The sequence below is a fragment of the Myiozetetes cayanensis genome, unplaced genomic scaffold, assembly GCF_022539395.1.
Source record: "Myiozetetes cayanensis isolate MyiCay16 unplaced genomic scaffold, myiCay2020 scf6-25, whole genome shotgun sequence".
In the NCBI taxonomy this organism is placed as follows: domain Eukaryota; kingdom Metazoa; phylum Chordata; class Aves; order Passeriformes; family Tyrannidae; genus Myiozetetes; species Myiozetetes cayanensis.
The window spans coordinates 1,482,389-1,496,585 of NW_026087853.1; the positions used below are offsets into that span (position 1 = coordinate 1,482,389).

The 14,197-nt window shown below is 45.9% G+C and overlaps 2 protein-coding genes across 4 annotated transcripts in view; one reads left to right on the forward strand and one right to left on the reverse strand.

Annotated features, from left to right (window-relative positions):
• The window catches only part of LGALS3 (galectin 3), a 173,460-nt gene that overhangs the window by 86,922 nt on the left and 72,341 nt on the right, over positions 1 to 14,197 (forward strand). The gene's annotated exons all lie outside the window — the stretch shown is intronic.
• The window catches only part of WDHD1 (WD repeat and HMG-box DNA binding protein 1), a 28,804-nt gene continuing 21,309 nt past the window's right edge, over positions 6,703 to 14,197 (reverse strand). The window contains exons 20-27 of one of the 3 annotated variants that reach the window (XM_050336923.1): positions 13,115 to 13,245; positions 12,390 to 12,446; positions 11,503 to 11,546; positions 11,206 to 11,364; positions 10,683 to 10,870; positions 9,543 to 9,678; positions 8,737 to 8,970; positions 6,703 to 7,068 (exon numbers count right to left, since the gene is read on the reverse strand). In XM_050336923.1, coding sequence (XP_050192880.1) covers positions 8,770 to 8,970; positions 9,543 to 9,678; positions 10,683 to 10,870; positions 11,206 to 11,364; positions 11,503 to 11,546; positions 12,390 to 12,446; positions 13,115 to 13,245 — 916 coding nt within the window. In that variant the 3' untranslated portion in view covers positions 6,703 to 7,068; positions 8,737 to 8,769. Of the gene's footprint in view, positions 7,069 to 7,928; positions 8,971 to 9,542; positions 9,679 to 10,682; positions 10,871 to 11,205; positions 11,365 to 11,502; positions 11,547 to 12,389; positions 12,447 to 13,114; positions 13,246 to 14,197 lie in introns of those variants that run through there. The other 2 variants (XM_050336924.1, XM_050336922.1) reach the window with 2 other exon arrangements.

The window sequence follows — 14,197 nt, forward strand, 5'->3', positions numbered from 1 at the left end:
CCCGTGGTGAGAAGCAAGGGCATGGATGGGGAGGGTCCATCTGGGATGCAGGTCCGTGCCCTGCATGGCAGCTCCCAGCACCGTTCTCCATTGTCTCCTCCTCCCCTCAAACTCCTGGAGCCGGGTCTTTCCCCACTAGGATGATGCTGGCACATCCCACCTATTCTCTCCCGGGCACTGTTGAAATGCCATCACCACCATTTTGAGAGGCTGTGGGTCACTGGTGTCGGGATGCAGCCACCAGAACGACCCCAGGGGTGGACTGGCCCTCCTTTGTGACCATTCCCACCCACCACCTTATCCCAGCTGGGCTTCTGTCCCTTCAAACCCCTGATCTCTGCAGACACCTTCCTGCTGCAGGGCTGGTGTGTCCCAGTGTTTTCACATTCCCACCTGTGACTCTGGAAATGTGCCTTCTCTGGTGACCAAATATTTTGGGGTTTCCACGGGGATCTTGTTGCGACATCACCCCAAAAACTGTTTTTAGCATCCTGCATCCTCCAGGCACTTTGGGGACAAATCCAGCAGGCAGAGCACAGCTCATCTTTGCCAACAGCCCCTTCTGCCCCTGCCCCATGTTGGCTTCAAGTGTTGGTGAACAAATAAATGCTGGGGCAGATGTTTGGAACACAGGTCCCCTCCAGCTGGAGCTGTTCCAGGGTTTTATGAGCCAGAAACTGAGTCTAAAGGTTCAGCTGAGCGTGGGGTGAATGCTCCATCACGCATCACCCCAAGCAGGAGCCATCAAAATAAATGGCCATCCAAATAAATGGCCAAGATGCTAAAGGAGCCACAGAGCCCTCTCTTTTCACACTCTGTCCATAAGGCAGCAGGGACAAATTCCCCCCCCACCCTTGTGCCTAGGAAATGGTAAATTGCTGGGGAGATAAGGAAGGGAAGGAGCTGTTGGAGGGTGGGGTGTGGTGTGTGACTCACTGGCTTTACTCCTGACACAAGAGCTGCATTTAACCACGACAAAAAAGAAAAAAAAAAAAAAAAAAAAGAGGAAAAAGGAAAAAGAAAAAAAAAAACCACCCCGGCAGCTGTAACGTGCTCCACATTTATCATTTGGTTTCTGATCACAGGTTTTAGCAGAAGAGTCAGGATGACTCAGGTGAAATCCAGGCTCTGGCCTGCAGCCAGCCAGGCTTTACTCGGTTTTATTGCCCCGGGCTCCGATCGGGAACAGAAACTGCTGTACCGGAGGATTTGGAGCCCTGAGCTGCATCCCCTGATCCTCCCCAGACACCCCTGGGTACCTCCCATCATTTCACAGTGCCCTGATGATGTCCAAATCCCCCGTGTGAACCAGATGAGCTCCCTTACCAAAAACATTCATGGGCTTCTGCTGAACGGCTTCTGCTTCTGTTTGGCTCCAGACCGAGCTGACACAGTTCAGAGGGCTGGGGAGAGTTTCTGAGGAGCTACAAACCGCTGAGACCTAATCATCCATACAGAAAAAGGGGTTAGTAAAGGGCATCTTAAGTATCTCGGCACTCCCCAGTCTTTGGTCTCTTTATTTTCTGCGAAAAGAAGAAGATCAGCTCCCTCCGGAGCCAACCCGGGCTCCGTAACAGCCTCGACTCAGCTGCTGGGGGAGCTGGGTGTAACTCTTCTCCTATTTACGGGGCGAGAAGGGCAGTTTACAGCTTATTTTCTGGTGTGATCACTGTGTGGCTGTGCAGAAAACCACATTTCCCGGGAATGTCTGAGCACAGGTTGCCCACATGGCAGCAGTTCCTGCTGACAGCGTTTGCCACTATGGAATTATTGGGTTTAGATTATGTGGGTGTGTGTCAGAAATCTGGCCAGATTTCCAGCCCTGGTCACGTCCTCTCCTCCCAGGAACACAACCCCACAAAGGCTGGGTAAACAGAAACACCAACACTCAGCCATTTTTTTTTTTTTAATTAAGGATCTTATTAATTACACCCCTTGTTCCCACTTAGCCATCCCAAAGAAATTTTTCTTAGCTATTTCTGAATATATATATATATATATATATATAAAGTGAAATGCAGGCTATGAACAGAAGAATCATTGAATAATTAAGTTTGGAAATGACCTCTAAGATCATCAAGTCCAACCATTAACCCAGCACTGCCAAGGCCATCACTAACCCATGTCCCCAGGTGCCACATCCACATGTTTTTTGAACACTTCCAGTGATGGTGACTCCCCCACTGCCTTGGGCAGGCTGTCCCACCGCCTGACCACCCTCTCAATGAAGAAATTTTCCCTGATATCCAATCTAAACCTCCCCTGGTACAACCTGAGGCAGTTTCCTCTCATCCTGTCCCTTGTTCCCTGGGAGGCCTCTCTCGTCTTTGAAATTAGGGAAAATATTAAAGAGGGACAGGATGGGGGTGGGTTTGTGCTCAAGCTCCAGCTCCTTCACCTCTTTTAGTCAGCTGAGCTTCCTTGTGGTTTCGGTGACAGGGAGTGGGACCCGACTGGGAAGGGTTGGAGCATCTTTCCCTGAGTGCCCAAGATGCTCCTCAGGGTTTGAAGAGTGAGCTCCTGAAAGAAAGCTCTGCATGCCAAGCTGGGTGAGGATGAAGAGACCCTGGGCAGCTTCACTGGGACGGACGCAGCCCTCTGAAAGGGGAATTTCTGCACTGACAGCTGCTGAAAGGCTGTCACAATAAGCAGCAATCATGCACTGAAGACACCTATTTTTCCTCCATTGACTACAAAACGGGATCATTTAGGACTGGGCTCAGAGTTTAGAGTCGGGGATGATGAATTGCACCTTCTCAAGCCGCCTGTGCCGACCCGGTGTATCATTAACGGCTCAAGCAGCAGAAGAGCGACGCAGATCCATCCTGCTATTAACATCAAGCCAGGACATGGCTTGAATGTGATCCTCAAATAACAGCTGAGCCCACAGAGGCGATGGATGGCAGCAGCACAGCCCACGGACATCCTTCCCGTGCCCTGGAAACACAGTCCGAGATTTATCAGCCCCTGGAATCACAGTGCGTCAGCTGGAAGAGTGAATCACGAGCAATTTAATTCTATTACCCAGAATAACCAGCAAAATTGATTATTACAGGCTCCCAAAATACTACATCTTGTACAGAAGGATTTGCTGCTCCGTGAGGATCCCCGAGGTCTGAGGGGTTTTCTGCAGGTGGGATCTGAATTTGTTAAATCTCCTCAGTGGGTCTCATGTTTTAGGGATGGAACTGGAAGTGGAGGTAGCAGTTTTGCCCTGCCCCAGCTTTCCTTTCACAGCTTCACAGGGCAAGGACACGGGATCTCACACCCATGGGCTCCTCCAGCCTTCGCTCCCTGAAATTTGGAAGACTTCAGAGGAGTTTGCATGGAAAGGCTGTAGGAGGTGAATCCATAATTATGTTTTCAAGAATGTAAAAAAAAAAAAAGCTGTGTAACACAAGAGGACCTGCATCCCATTCCCAACACAAACGACCTGCCATCGACCAGGGGAGATCTTTAGGTCCCTCCATTTCCATTCCTAAACCAAGGACAGCTTTGGATTCACACCCCAGGTAGATGGGAACAGCGGCCGTGTCCCTGCATCGCTCCCCTCGATTGCTTCTCACCGTTATTACCCCGAGATATTGATAATGCAATCTGTAGACCGGACTGTTCCCTGGCAACACATGGCTTGAAACCATTCCTGCAAATTTCCCCTGCCATTCGTGTCCAATCGAGTCAGAATCAAGTGGCTCTTTTCGCAGCCTGGGTCGGTATTTGTGTTTTGCCTGCCTTTAAGTAAATTATTTGCTATTAAATTTGGATGGCAGCATCGAGCTGAGCACGTTTGGTGTCAGCTGGGAGGAGGGAGAAGCCAGATCTGCTGTTCTCCATCAAAGAACTCCATGAGACACCCAAGCTGCTCGCAGGCAGCTCTCGCTGCTCCTGTCTTGTCCTTGGATTAGCCAGCCAGGACCACCAAAATCAATCACTCCATGACCAACACAGCTGGAAGCTGAGTGGATTTTAAGAGGGGAAAGCTTGTCCAAACACAGGCTGTCCCTTGCCCAGCTCCACCCTGAGCATCCAAGGGTGACAGATCCATCTCGACTCTCCCACTGCACAGAATCACAGAATCATTGGAGCTGGAAAAAAGACCTCTAAGATCATCAGGTCCAACCACTAACCCCAAACCCATTCCCCGTATCTTTTACTGCCTAATGCAAGGGAAGAAACTCAGCTGGAGTGACCAACCTGCCACCTTCACTGCTACAGTAACAAAGGGAGGCATTAAAACCAACAGTGATGAGGATTCTAATCAGGGAATGCAGTTCCAAGCAGGCCATGGGAGCTCCGCTTACGATGGGCGTGAATCCTCGCTGAGTGAGGGACACTGGCGGCTTCCTAACCAACACCAGCGGAGCTCTCCCAAGGATGGACTGGGTTTGCCATGGAAAATGGAGACTCAGGACATCCCCAGAAGCCAAGAGGAGTCACCTTTCTTCCCTGATGGAGATGAACACCTTAATTAGAGTTGCATTGCCACGTGACGCTTGCTGTCGCACTCCACCGCCAAATACTTGCGATAAAGTTGCCGGAGGTGCTGCTGCCAACAGACCTTCTAATCTGGCCCCTGCCCACTCTGAAAACACAACAAAACAAGTTAAAGCTGCTGCTGTGAAAGGCAGCAGTTGGATTTACACCGTTTACTTGAAACCATCTGCTGCTCCGTGCCGTGTGTGTGACACACGGCTCGGCGTCTGAGGGGCTGCTTGTCACTGGGATTTAAAGCACAGCCAAAGCAAGCTCTCCAAATCCCAAATAACACGAGTGGACGTGGAGTCATGACATGCAAAGGGCAGCAAGATCTCTTTGTCAGGATTTGGTGTTACACTAAAAAGAAAGAATGAGGAGGGTATGCAAAATATCCCTGGAAGTGTTCAAGAGGCTTGGAGCAACCTGGTCTAGGGGAAGGTGTCCCTGCCCACGGCAGAGGGGTGGAATGAGGTGGTCTTTAAGGTCCCCTCCAACCCAAACCAAAATGAAACACCGCAGAAAGAGCACTTTCCTCTCACAACCTCCCTGTCATCCCGCTCCTTGGCTCCTGCCTGCTATGACAACACGATGCTCCAAAGGCCAACAGGGCTTTTTTGAGTTGGTTTTACTGGCTGGGCTGTGTCATGGCTTTATTTTCTCCTTCACAGCAAAATTACATCACGGAGCAAATGCCGGGAACACCAAAGAAAATATTCTGCAGTTTAATTTTAGCACGAATGTTCTTGCTCTGAATAAACGCCGAGCCTCCTGCGGATCCGGCACTCCCTCAGAAGTCCAAGAGTTTGCTCGCAGACTGTCCATCGTTTGAGGCCCTTTTTGGTGGGTTCTACCTTCACCTTTCCAGCAGGGATCAGCTTTGGGGTAGATATGGGAGAAACAGCAGGTAACTGGGCAAAATGCCACTTGCAGAGATATTCAGGATGATTCCCTTGTGCAGGTCCCATCAGCTGCCGTTGGTTTCCGTGCACTACTTTTAAAATGTGACTTTCTTCTCCAGAAAAATTGCACGTAAAGGGGACATTTTTTAGTGTCAAATAGTGCAGTGAACCAGCACAACAGACTCAGACACAGCAGAGCCTGGTGGGTCAATAGCTGGAGCCTTTCAAATCCGACCCACAGGCTGGGTATTTCTGCAGTGCAATCCTCCCTCTCCGGTGTTCCGAGCTCCGTAGGAACAACCAACATCAGGCAGGTTCACTGGTAGAGTTTCCAGGCTGACTTTTCTAAAATACCCGGTTTTCCAGCAGAAAGGTGGTGAATTCAGGACAAACAAGTGTTTCTGAAGACTCCAGTGAAATTCCGTTGAATTATTTAGGGACATTTTTAAAAAATATATATTTTTTAAAAAACCCCAACAAACAGATCGAAACCAGCTAGTAGAGATTGAATTGCTTGCACTTGAAAATCCGTTCCACATTTTCTGTTCATGTTTGGTCTGGCATTTCATTTCCACTCGAATTAGGATCTCTCCTTGGCTCTTTTCTACCGGAGCTGTTGCTGGATGAGCGCGTCCCGTTCCTGGCCGGCTCAGCGCTGCTCCCCAAAGGCTCCAGGTGATGGAGGAGGTATTTCTAGCTCTGCCTGGAGCTGTGCAATAGAGCAAAACCCATCTTTGAGGATAGAAATGTAAGAGCAGCCTCATGGGAGACGGTCCTCCCGGAATTAAAGCAGCTGGATCCTCACTTCCACGATGGAATTTTGCTTCTCGTTTGCTGTTTATTTTCTTGCCGTGGACAGTGATCAGCAGGGAACAATTCCTGTGAGGAGCTGGAGAAAAGGAGGCTCAGGGGGGACCTTCTTGCTCTCTGAAGCTCCCTGGTGGAGTCACCACTCCTGGAGGGATTTAAAAGCCATGTGGATGTGGCACCTGGGGACAGGGGTCAGCGGTGGACCTGGCAGTGCTGGTTGGACTCAATGACCTCAGAGGTCTTTTCCAACCTTAAAAAATTCCATTATTCTACCACAGTCACACAGCTCCCATGCAAAACTTCAAATCTGATGCTGGAAACAGCTTTGCCAGCTCTAACCAGCCATGGGGGTGGCAGTGGGATCCAGACTGTGACCCCAGGGCCGTGCCCATTTGGGTCTGACAAAACCCCCAGATGTTCCCAGCAACAACTCCGCCAGCAGTAAAAGCAGGTGGAAAACAGGGACCTGCAGAATGGTGCCAAATACCCCCAAAGATTTCCATGAAATCACCCACTAAATCCAGGAGCCTTGTTTTAAAACAGACCTTTGGTGTGTTTGTCCAGAAGAGCTGCATGACTGCAAACATCCCTCTCTCTCCTGGGAGTTTACTTTGGCTCTTTCCTCTCTCCCTCGGGAGCCAAAAGGACTTTGGATGCTTTGTGGGACCAGTGGAGCAGCAGATACCTCCCCAGATCGAGGGGAAGGTTTCCCTGCCCATGGCAGGGGGGTTGGACTTGGTCCCTTCTGACACCACTTGTCCTCTCAGGGCTGTAGAAAGGGCAGCTCAAAGGTGGATTCTGTGGCTGTGGACGAAAAGAACCCCCTGGAAGATCTCCCAGCACCGTGGTCAAGGTGCTCAAGTCACCCACAGAAGAACCTGGCCTAAGAGAAAGAAAACATTACGGTTCACCAAGCCCAGTGGTTTTTCTATCAGGATGTTTAAATTACTACTGCAATCCCATTTTCCCTCAATACAGCCACATGTGGAAATAGGCTTTACTACCTCAAAGTAAATGCCAGCCTCTGATGCAATATTTTTTCCCAAAGAATGGAGAAAAATCACCACAGTGTGCCACTACTCTCCTGATCTTCCTGCATTATGTCAGTGCAGAAAATTATTGCTTTAGATTTTTACTTGCTGTCCACCAGCAGTTTAAACAAATGAAATGTGTAATTATAGATAAGAACTGCGAATGACAAAAGCTTTTAAATTGCTAGGTGTTCAGGATTTTCACTGTTTGTATTTACCATCCCTGGTTGACATCATGGCCACCTTTTTCTTTTTTTTTCACATGTGGTGAAAACAGGTGCTGCTGTCTCCAAAATGACCTACAGCAATTGTTAAAAAAAAGTCAAATGAAACACCTCCAATGCTAAAATTTAATGGCTTTTACTGAAATCTCACCGAATTTTCGATGTTAAAAATGTGTTTTTAACGGAGAGCCATTTGCCTTTTATGGAATCAAAGAATCCTTTGGGTTGGAAAAGACTTTTAAGATCATCTAGTCCAACTGATGTATTTTCAGCAATAGTGACAGAGTGGTTTGGGTTGGAAGGGACCTCTAAAGGCCATCAAGTCCAATCCTCTGCCACGGGCAGGGACACCTTCCACTATCCCAGGATGCTCCAAGCCCTGTCCAACCTGGCCTTGGACACTTCCAGGGATGGGGCAGCCACAGCTTCTCTGGGCAACCTGTGACAGTCTGAAGAGGAATAGAAAGAGAAAACAACAAAACTCTGTGCAAACTCAGGGGAAAAGAAAAATTGAGAACTCTTCAGACTCAATTACTATGCTAAAAAGTTAAATTATTTTAACTGATCTTAAAAAAACATTTCAAAATTTCAGTTACAACAACTGCAAAGGAGACTCCACCACCTTCAACAAGGAAACTTTCACATTTTATTTAAAAAACAAACATTACAGAAAATAATAAAACACGTTCTGAAGCTCTTCTGGACCCTGCTGAGGCATGGATTGGGAAAGCACATTTGCACAGTCTGGAATGGCCTGGCTTTGCACACCTGACCTTCCTAATTCAGCTTTGCCCTGGTTTTCTATCCCTGCCTGTGTCAAACTGCTCTCTGCCACTGCCACAGATGATGAAAATGCAGTTTAACATGTTGCTGGTGTTCAGCTTTCTTCCCCTCATGCCCATTTCCTTGAGAGTGTCTCACCCCCAGGCAGCAGGAATGGTACAGAAGCCATTCCTTTGCCTCTCTAAAACCACAGGACAGATTTTTGGACATAGTTTTTATGCTCCCCAGAACGATTCATCTGCATTTAGCACCAAATATCACCAGTCTGAAGACACACAATGTGTGTCACAGCTGCACAGCACTGTGGAACTGAGCTGCCAGTGCTCCCAGGGAGCAGGCCCAGGAAGAGGAATTTTGCTATCAAGTTTTATAGTAAAAAAAACTGAGAGTAGATTCAACATTTCCCTCAAGGATTGATAATAAAGCACTTTCTAAGAGACTTTCTGGAGCAAACCCCTCTCTCTGCCAGCGCCCTCTGAGCAAGGCAAGCCCGTTCCATCAGTACAGACCCACCTGAACACAGACACCGGGAAGGCACCACCTCATTTAGCTCTGCTTGAAGGCAAAAGCTGACAACCTGCCATTTGTGGATTGGTCCAAAGGTTTGGATTTTTTGGACACGTTTGCGTCCTCCGATTTTTCCTCCTGGTTCTTCCCGCCTTCGTCTTCATCAGCCGGGGGACGCTTCCGCTTTTTATCTTCTGCCACCTCATGAACTGCCCCTCCCTTTGCTTTCTCAGTCCACACCTTTGAAGAAGAGCAGGAAACGACAAATCAGGCCACGAAAGTCACCAGTTCGTTTTATACACCTTGTTTCCTGATTTTAAGGCACTGAAATAATTGCTGTTAAGAAGGATTAAGTTAGGTTGGATTCCCTCACTTCCCTTTTTTTCCTAACAGTGTTGTCCTTCAAAAACTCTGTTTCATTTGAGCCTGTATATGAAATTGAAGCTATTAATTGTCCTTCTGGACAAATAAATAAACCCAAAAAGCCCAATAAATCAAGTCACAACAAATTTAAGCCCCAGTGGCTCAAGCCTGATTATGTCCCTTTAAACTTTCTCTTTTGTTGTTCGTTCATTGATTGTGTTGCTCTCACAAGCCCCACTTTGAAAAAGCTGCTTTCTGATATTAATTATTATTCAGTTTACACTTCCATGAAGAACATGCCACAGATCACGGCACCATTCAAAGTTGAAATCCATAAAAATGGAGAACAGTGGAATTTAAAGGAAAAACTCCTGACTGAAAATAACCAAGAGATCCGGTGGGAGGGAAAAAAATTATCAAACCCACAGAATTAGAGAATGTTTTCTTACCATCCTTTGCTCTGATGTCAGCATTCTAAATCGACTCATCCCTTCTTTTATTACTTCTGCTTCGTCCAGATCAGGATTATCTGTCAAAATGTTTGCTCTGTTCTCCTCCAGCCACATCTGGAAGCCCGTCTTTGGTCTAAAGCAAGCACACGAAAAATTGCCTGGTTAAGAAGGTTATAAGAAAACCATTAAAAAAAAAAATCCCCAAAAGCAACATTTCCAAACAGCACCTAATTGGATTTTTTTTTCTTTTTGTTCTCAGAAGACAAGACACCTCCAGTCAGCAGCCTCCTCTCTCCTCTTTCAATATTTCAAAGAACATGCTGACAAGGCAAGACTAAGTCAAGTATTTTTATTAAGAGCGTGATATATATATGGAGATTAACATTCCAGTTTTAGAATGACAAAGCACAGTGGTTCTCTTCCTTTCTGACAGGGTCCCATCAGCCTAAAAATAGAGCACATCCATTAGCACGTTTCAGCTAATCCTTCTCACAATTCTCCTTGCCACTTGTTGTAGAACATTATCTGTAAAGGTTAATGAAAAGAATGCCAGTCCAAATGAGTAATAATTACCTTCATCTTCCTCAGTGAAATGAAGCCTAAATGAAACATGATTATAATAATGCAAGTTTCATGAGGACTGGGATTGTTAGAAAATACATCTGCTCCAGAGGAACAAGATAGATTAAAGTCTTAGCTAGGAACAGACATGCTCCTTAGGTGATACAAGGTTTTGTTCGCTTTCTCTTTTAAAAACCCCACCAAAATAAAGCTTTTGCTCCTTCCCATAAAACCCTCAGCTTTTAGACTTCGAGATTTTCTAGAGGTGTTTAAACTTTAAGTATCTCCTATACTTGGAACAGCAACTTGGTTTCATTTATCATCCAAAGGTCATTATGAGCAGCATCAAGGCAAAAATCACTGCTTAGGGCCCCAAAATTACATTTTGCATTGCTCATTTACTGTTCACTCCCACACTTCTGAAGTGGGTCCACAAATGTGACAACTTGTGAGCTCACCTTTAATCTTCATGTTACGCCTCTCTGGCCACTCCAACACCTCCAGAAACAAAGCAGGTTTTGGACTTGGAATTGTGTGAAAACTGGACTATGGCACTGAGATGCAAGTGTCACCCACCTTCTGTTTTCAGTGCTCTCCTGTGCAGTGACTTTGACCTCATGGGACTCATTTCCTGCTTTTCCTTCTCTTTCTTCCACTGCTTTTCCTTCTCTTTCCTCCAGTGTTTTTCCTTCTCTTTCTTCCACAGCTTTTTCACCAGGGTTGGCTGTAGGTGTTCGAGGCTGGAAGAAGGAGGTTGCTGAAGCCTTTGGAAATTGAGATTAAAAAGGAAAAGGTAAGAACACCTCAGCCTCAGACAACACATACCACTCCAGCCTAACAAGTTTATTCACACAATTTAAAATAAAAAAAAATAAAAAATAAAAGCTCAAAATTCAGCGCAGAATGTAATTTCTACAACTGTTTTTTTTCTGCTGTTCTATGTGCTTTCGTAGCTTTTGCACTATGCTTTAAAGTGAATTTTGCCCTCTGAGCTGCTTTACTCAGTCAACTCAAGCTTCATGCTTGATAAAAGCCGGTAAAATTCCATTTATTGTTCTTTGCTCACTGAAACAATGTCAAAAAGAACTAGAAACATTACCTGCTTCGGCTTGGGTTTGGGAATCAGAGGCTTTATAACTGGAGGGCTCTGCTTGTTCACGGCTCGACTGCCAGACAAAGATGTTTTCTTTGAGTACCTGCTCATAGAGTCTAAAACATTTGCTGAGGGGACCACTGGGTCCTTTCTGTTAGATGACACCTAGGAAAGCAAAGGAACAGATGTTTTATTTACCTTCTGCCACGTTCTCCCACTCTGCCCCTCCAAGGTATCTGTTCTATTGCAAACTTCAGATAACGATTTTCACGGCACAGCAAAACCAGCTGCAAAAATTCTTACCTTAAATGGGTTCACTCGTCCTTGGCTGCTGGATGCACCTAGAACTGTTTACAAAAAGGAAGAAAAAGGAGTATAAAAATGTGTGCATGTGTGTGCACACACAGATATATATATATATATAAATCTTTGAAGCAATGTGCACATTTTAGATGAGTAGAAAGACATTTTAGCAACCCCTTGAAGGTTAAACTATATGTGCTCAGCTATTATTAGTCATCAGAAATGCCACACAGGACCAACAGCTTAAAATACAAACCCTGGAGGAAGACCCAGGACTTCCTCCACTCCCAAATCCGTTTCCACTCCTATTATTCTTGCTGGAGGGGTTGGCAGGTTGCTAGAGGTCACATTCTGCCCCTGCCTGCTCACACTCACACAGCAAGGCAGGGTTTATTCACTCTGCCTTGCAAGTGCAACCAATAAATGTGCCTGTGATTAGTGAAATAAACCCACTGATCACTGTTCTCAGTTTTCCCCCTGTCCCAAAGAATGCCTTCATGGCATAGCCAGGCAGGCACTCACTCAGCATTTGGCACAGCCAAGTCAGTCAGAACAGTGTTATGGAGCATCATTAGGTAATGGAGACAGGAATAGGGAACCTCCAAAAAACGTGAGAACAACAATCAGTGCAACCAGGACAGGCTGGACGGGGCTTGGAGCAACCTGGGAGAGTGGAAGGAGTCCCTGCCCATGGCAGGGGGTTGGAAAGAGATGGTCTTTAATGTCCCTTCCAACCCAAAGCATTCAAAGATTCTGTGAAATTACATTTGACAACACTGTTATGGACTAAATTGAAGTAGTAATGGGAGAAGAGATGATGTGAACAGGAGCAGATATCACGAAGCATGACAAAATCCCCATCCTGGAATAAACAGAGGTTTACTCACCAGATTTCAGAGTAGTCACCTCTGCTGAAGTGACACCTTTGGAGAAAGGATTTGGCCCTTCAAGAAAAAAAGGAAAGGGGTATATGTTGAAGTGCAATAAAATGTGATAGCATCACTGCTTTAAAAACAAACCCCCAAACAGCCAACTAAGTAAGGGTGAGGCTTGGAGCAACCTGGGAGAGTGGAAGGTGTCCCTGCCCATGGCAGGTGGTTGGACCTGGATGGTCTTTAGGGCCCTTCCAACCCAAACCATTCTGGGATTGTGTGATTCCATAAGTACAGTGAAGTAATTCATATTTTCAAGTGTGACTTTTCATTTTCAAACCGTACACTTTCACAAAACCATCTGTCACCCCTACCCAGACTTAGAGCTGTGTATTTATTTCTCGAACCTTAAGCTCACTCTTAAAGCGTGCCAGGCAAACTGCTCGTCTGGCAATTCAGCTCCTGGGAGGTTTGAGCTGAAACCAAAGTAACTGCTCAGAAGGTGACCCAGTCCTTTAGGGACAGAATCAGGCAACAGGAAAAACTCCCCAAGGCTCCCTGAAGTGGTTACTAAGTACAGTGCACACCCAAGCTGGGACACAGCAGGTGACACACACTCAACTTGTTTCTCTGCAGAGACTGCAGGCACAGCCTGCAATACAGACTTAATTCCCAATTAAGCTTGTAAAAGTTACCCAGACGACAGCTTCCTGTCTATTCAGAGAGTATATTTTTCTTACTGTGTTTATGCACTTCTGGAGCTTCTTCTGCTTCCTCACAGGCATCATTTTCCTCGGCATCTTCCTCCTCTTGGTCCTGCTGAGCGTTCCTGACTGGCAGCCGACCCCACTCTGTGGCTGATCTGCTGTAACTAAATGGAAGGAAAGGAAGTGGTCACCACATTCAGGAGGAAAACTGGAACAATAGATAGCAAGCTTACTTACTTAACTTAGGAAAAAAGAACAATAACATTTGGCATTTTTGTGCATTATACCTCTGATTAAACTGTGACGACTAAATTAAATAAAGATTCATTAACCACTTCAGAACTTCGCTGGCAGAACGCTTTGCCACAAATATAAATGCAAATTTTAAAGATCTCTCTGTAACCTCTATTTAAACACATTCTTCCCAGTATCATCAGTAATACCAGATTACTTGTCTGCACCCAGGAATTACCACCCAGCTGGCAACGTGGATATACAGTTTCAAACTGAAACTTATGCAGCAAGTTTTTAACATTGAATCTGATTACTCTCTAAATTCCAGTGCAGTAGGATGTACATTTCTTGCATTTCCCTCCTAATCTTTGCCAATTGCTAAAATCTGCAAATACTGAGAACAACGCGTGTTTGTGATTAATTTTAACCCTCAGAGTGCTTGAAGTTACAGATGTGGGATTCCAGCTTCCACACATGAGCCAGAAGAACAAGCCAGAGCATTTAGAAATTAGTTTTGACTGCACAGTTTTACACAGAAGAAGAGTAAGGAAAAGGCTACAGATAAGTTCAGGGACTTATCGATAAGTCCTAAACTTCACTCATAAAATTGCTGTAGGAAGACACTCAGACTGGTGGTTAAAAACTGACTTCATTATAGCTGTACACCAGGTGGCCAAATAAGAACACAGCTCTTCTCTATGGTCTATATTAAAAATAAAAACATCCCAACTGACCAAAAAAAAAACAAACCCCAAAACCCCACAAAAAAACCCCAAACCTACACACAACTTTTGCCTCATCACCTGCTTTACAAAGCAGATGCAGGTAGGAGAGGAAAGGTAGATAGCTCAGATACAGAGGGAAAAAGAATGCAAAGACAGC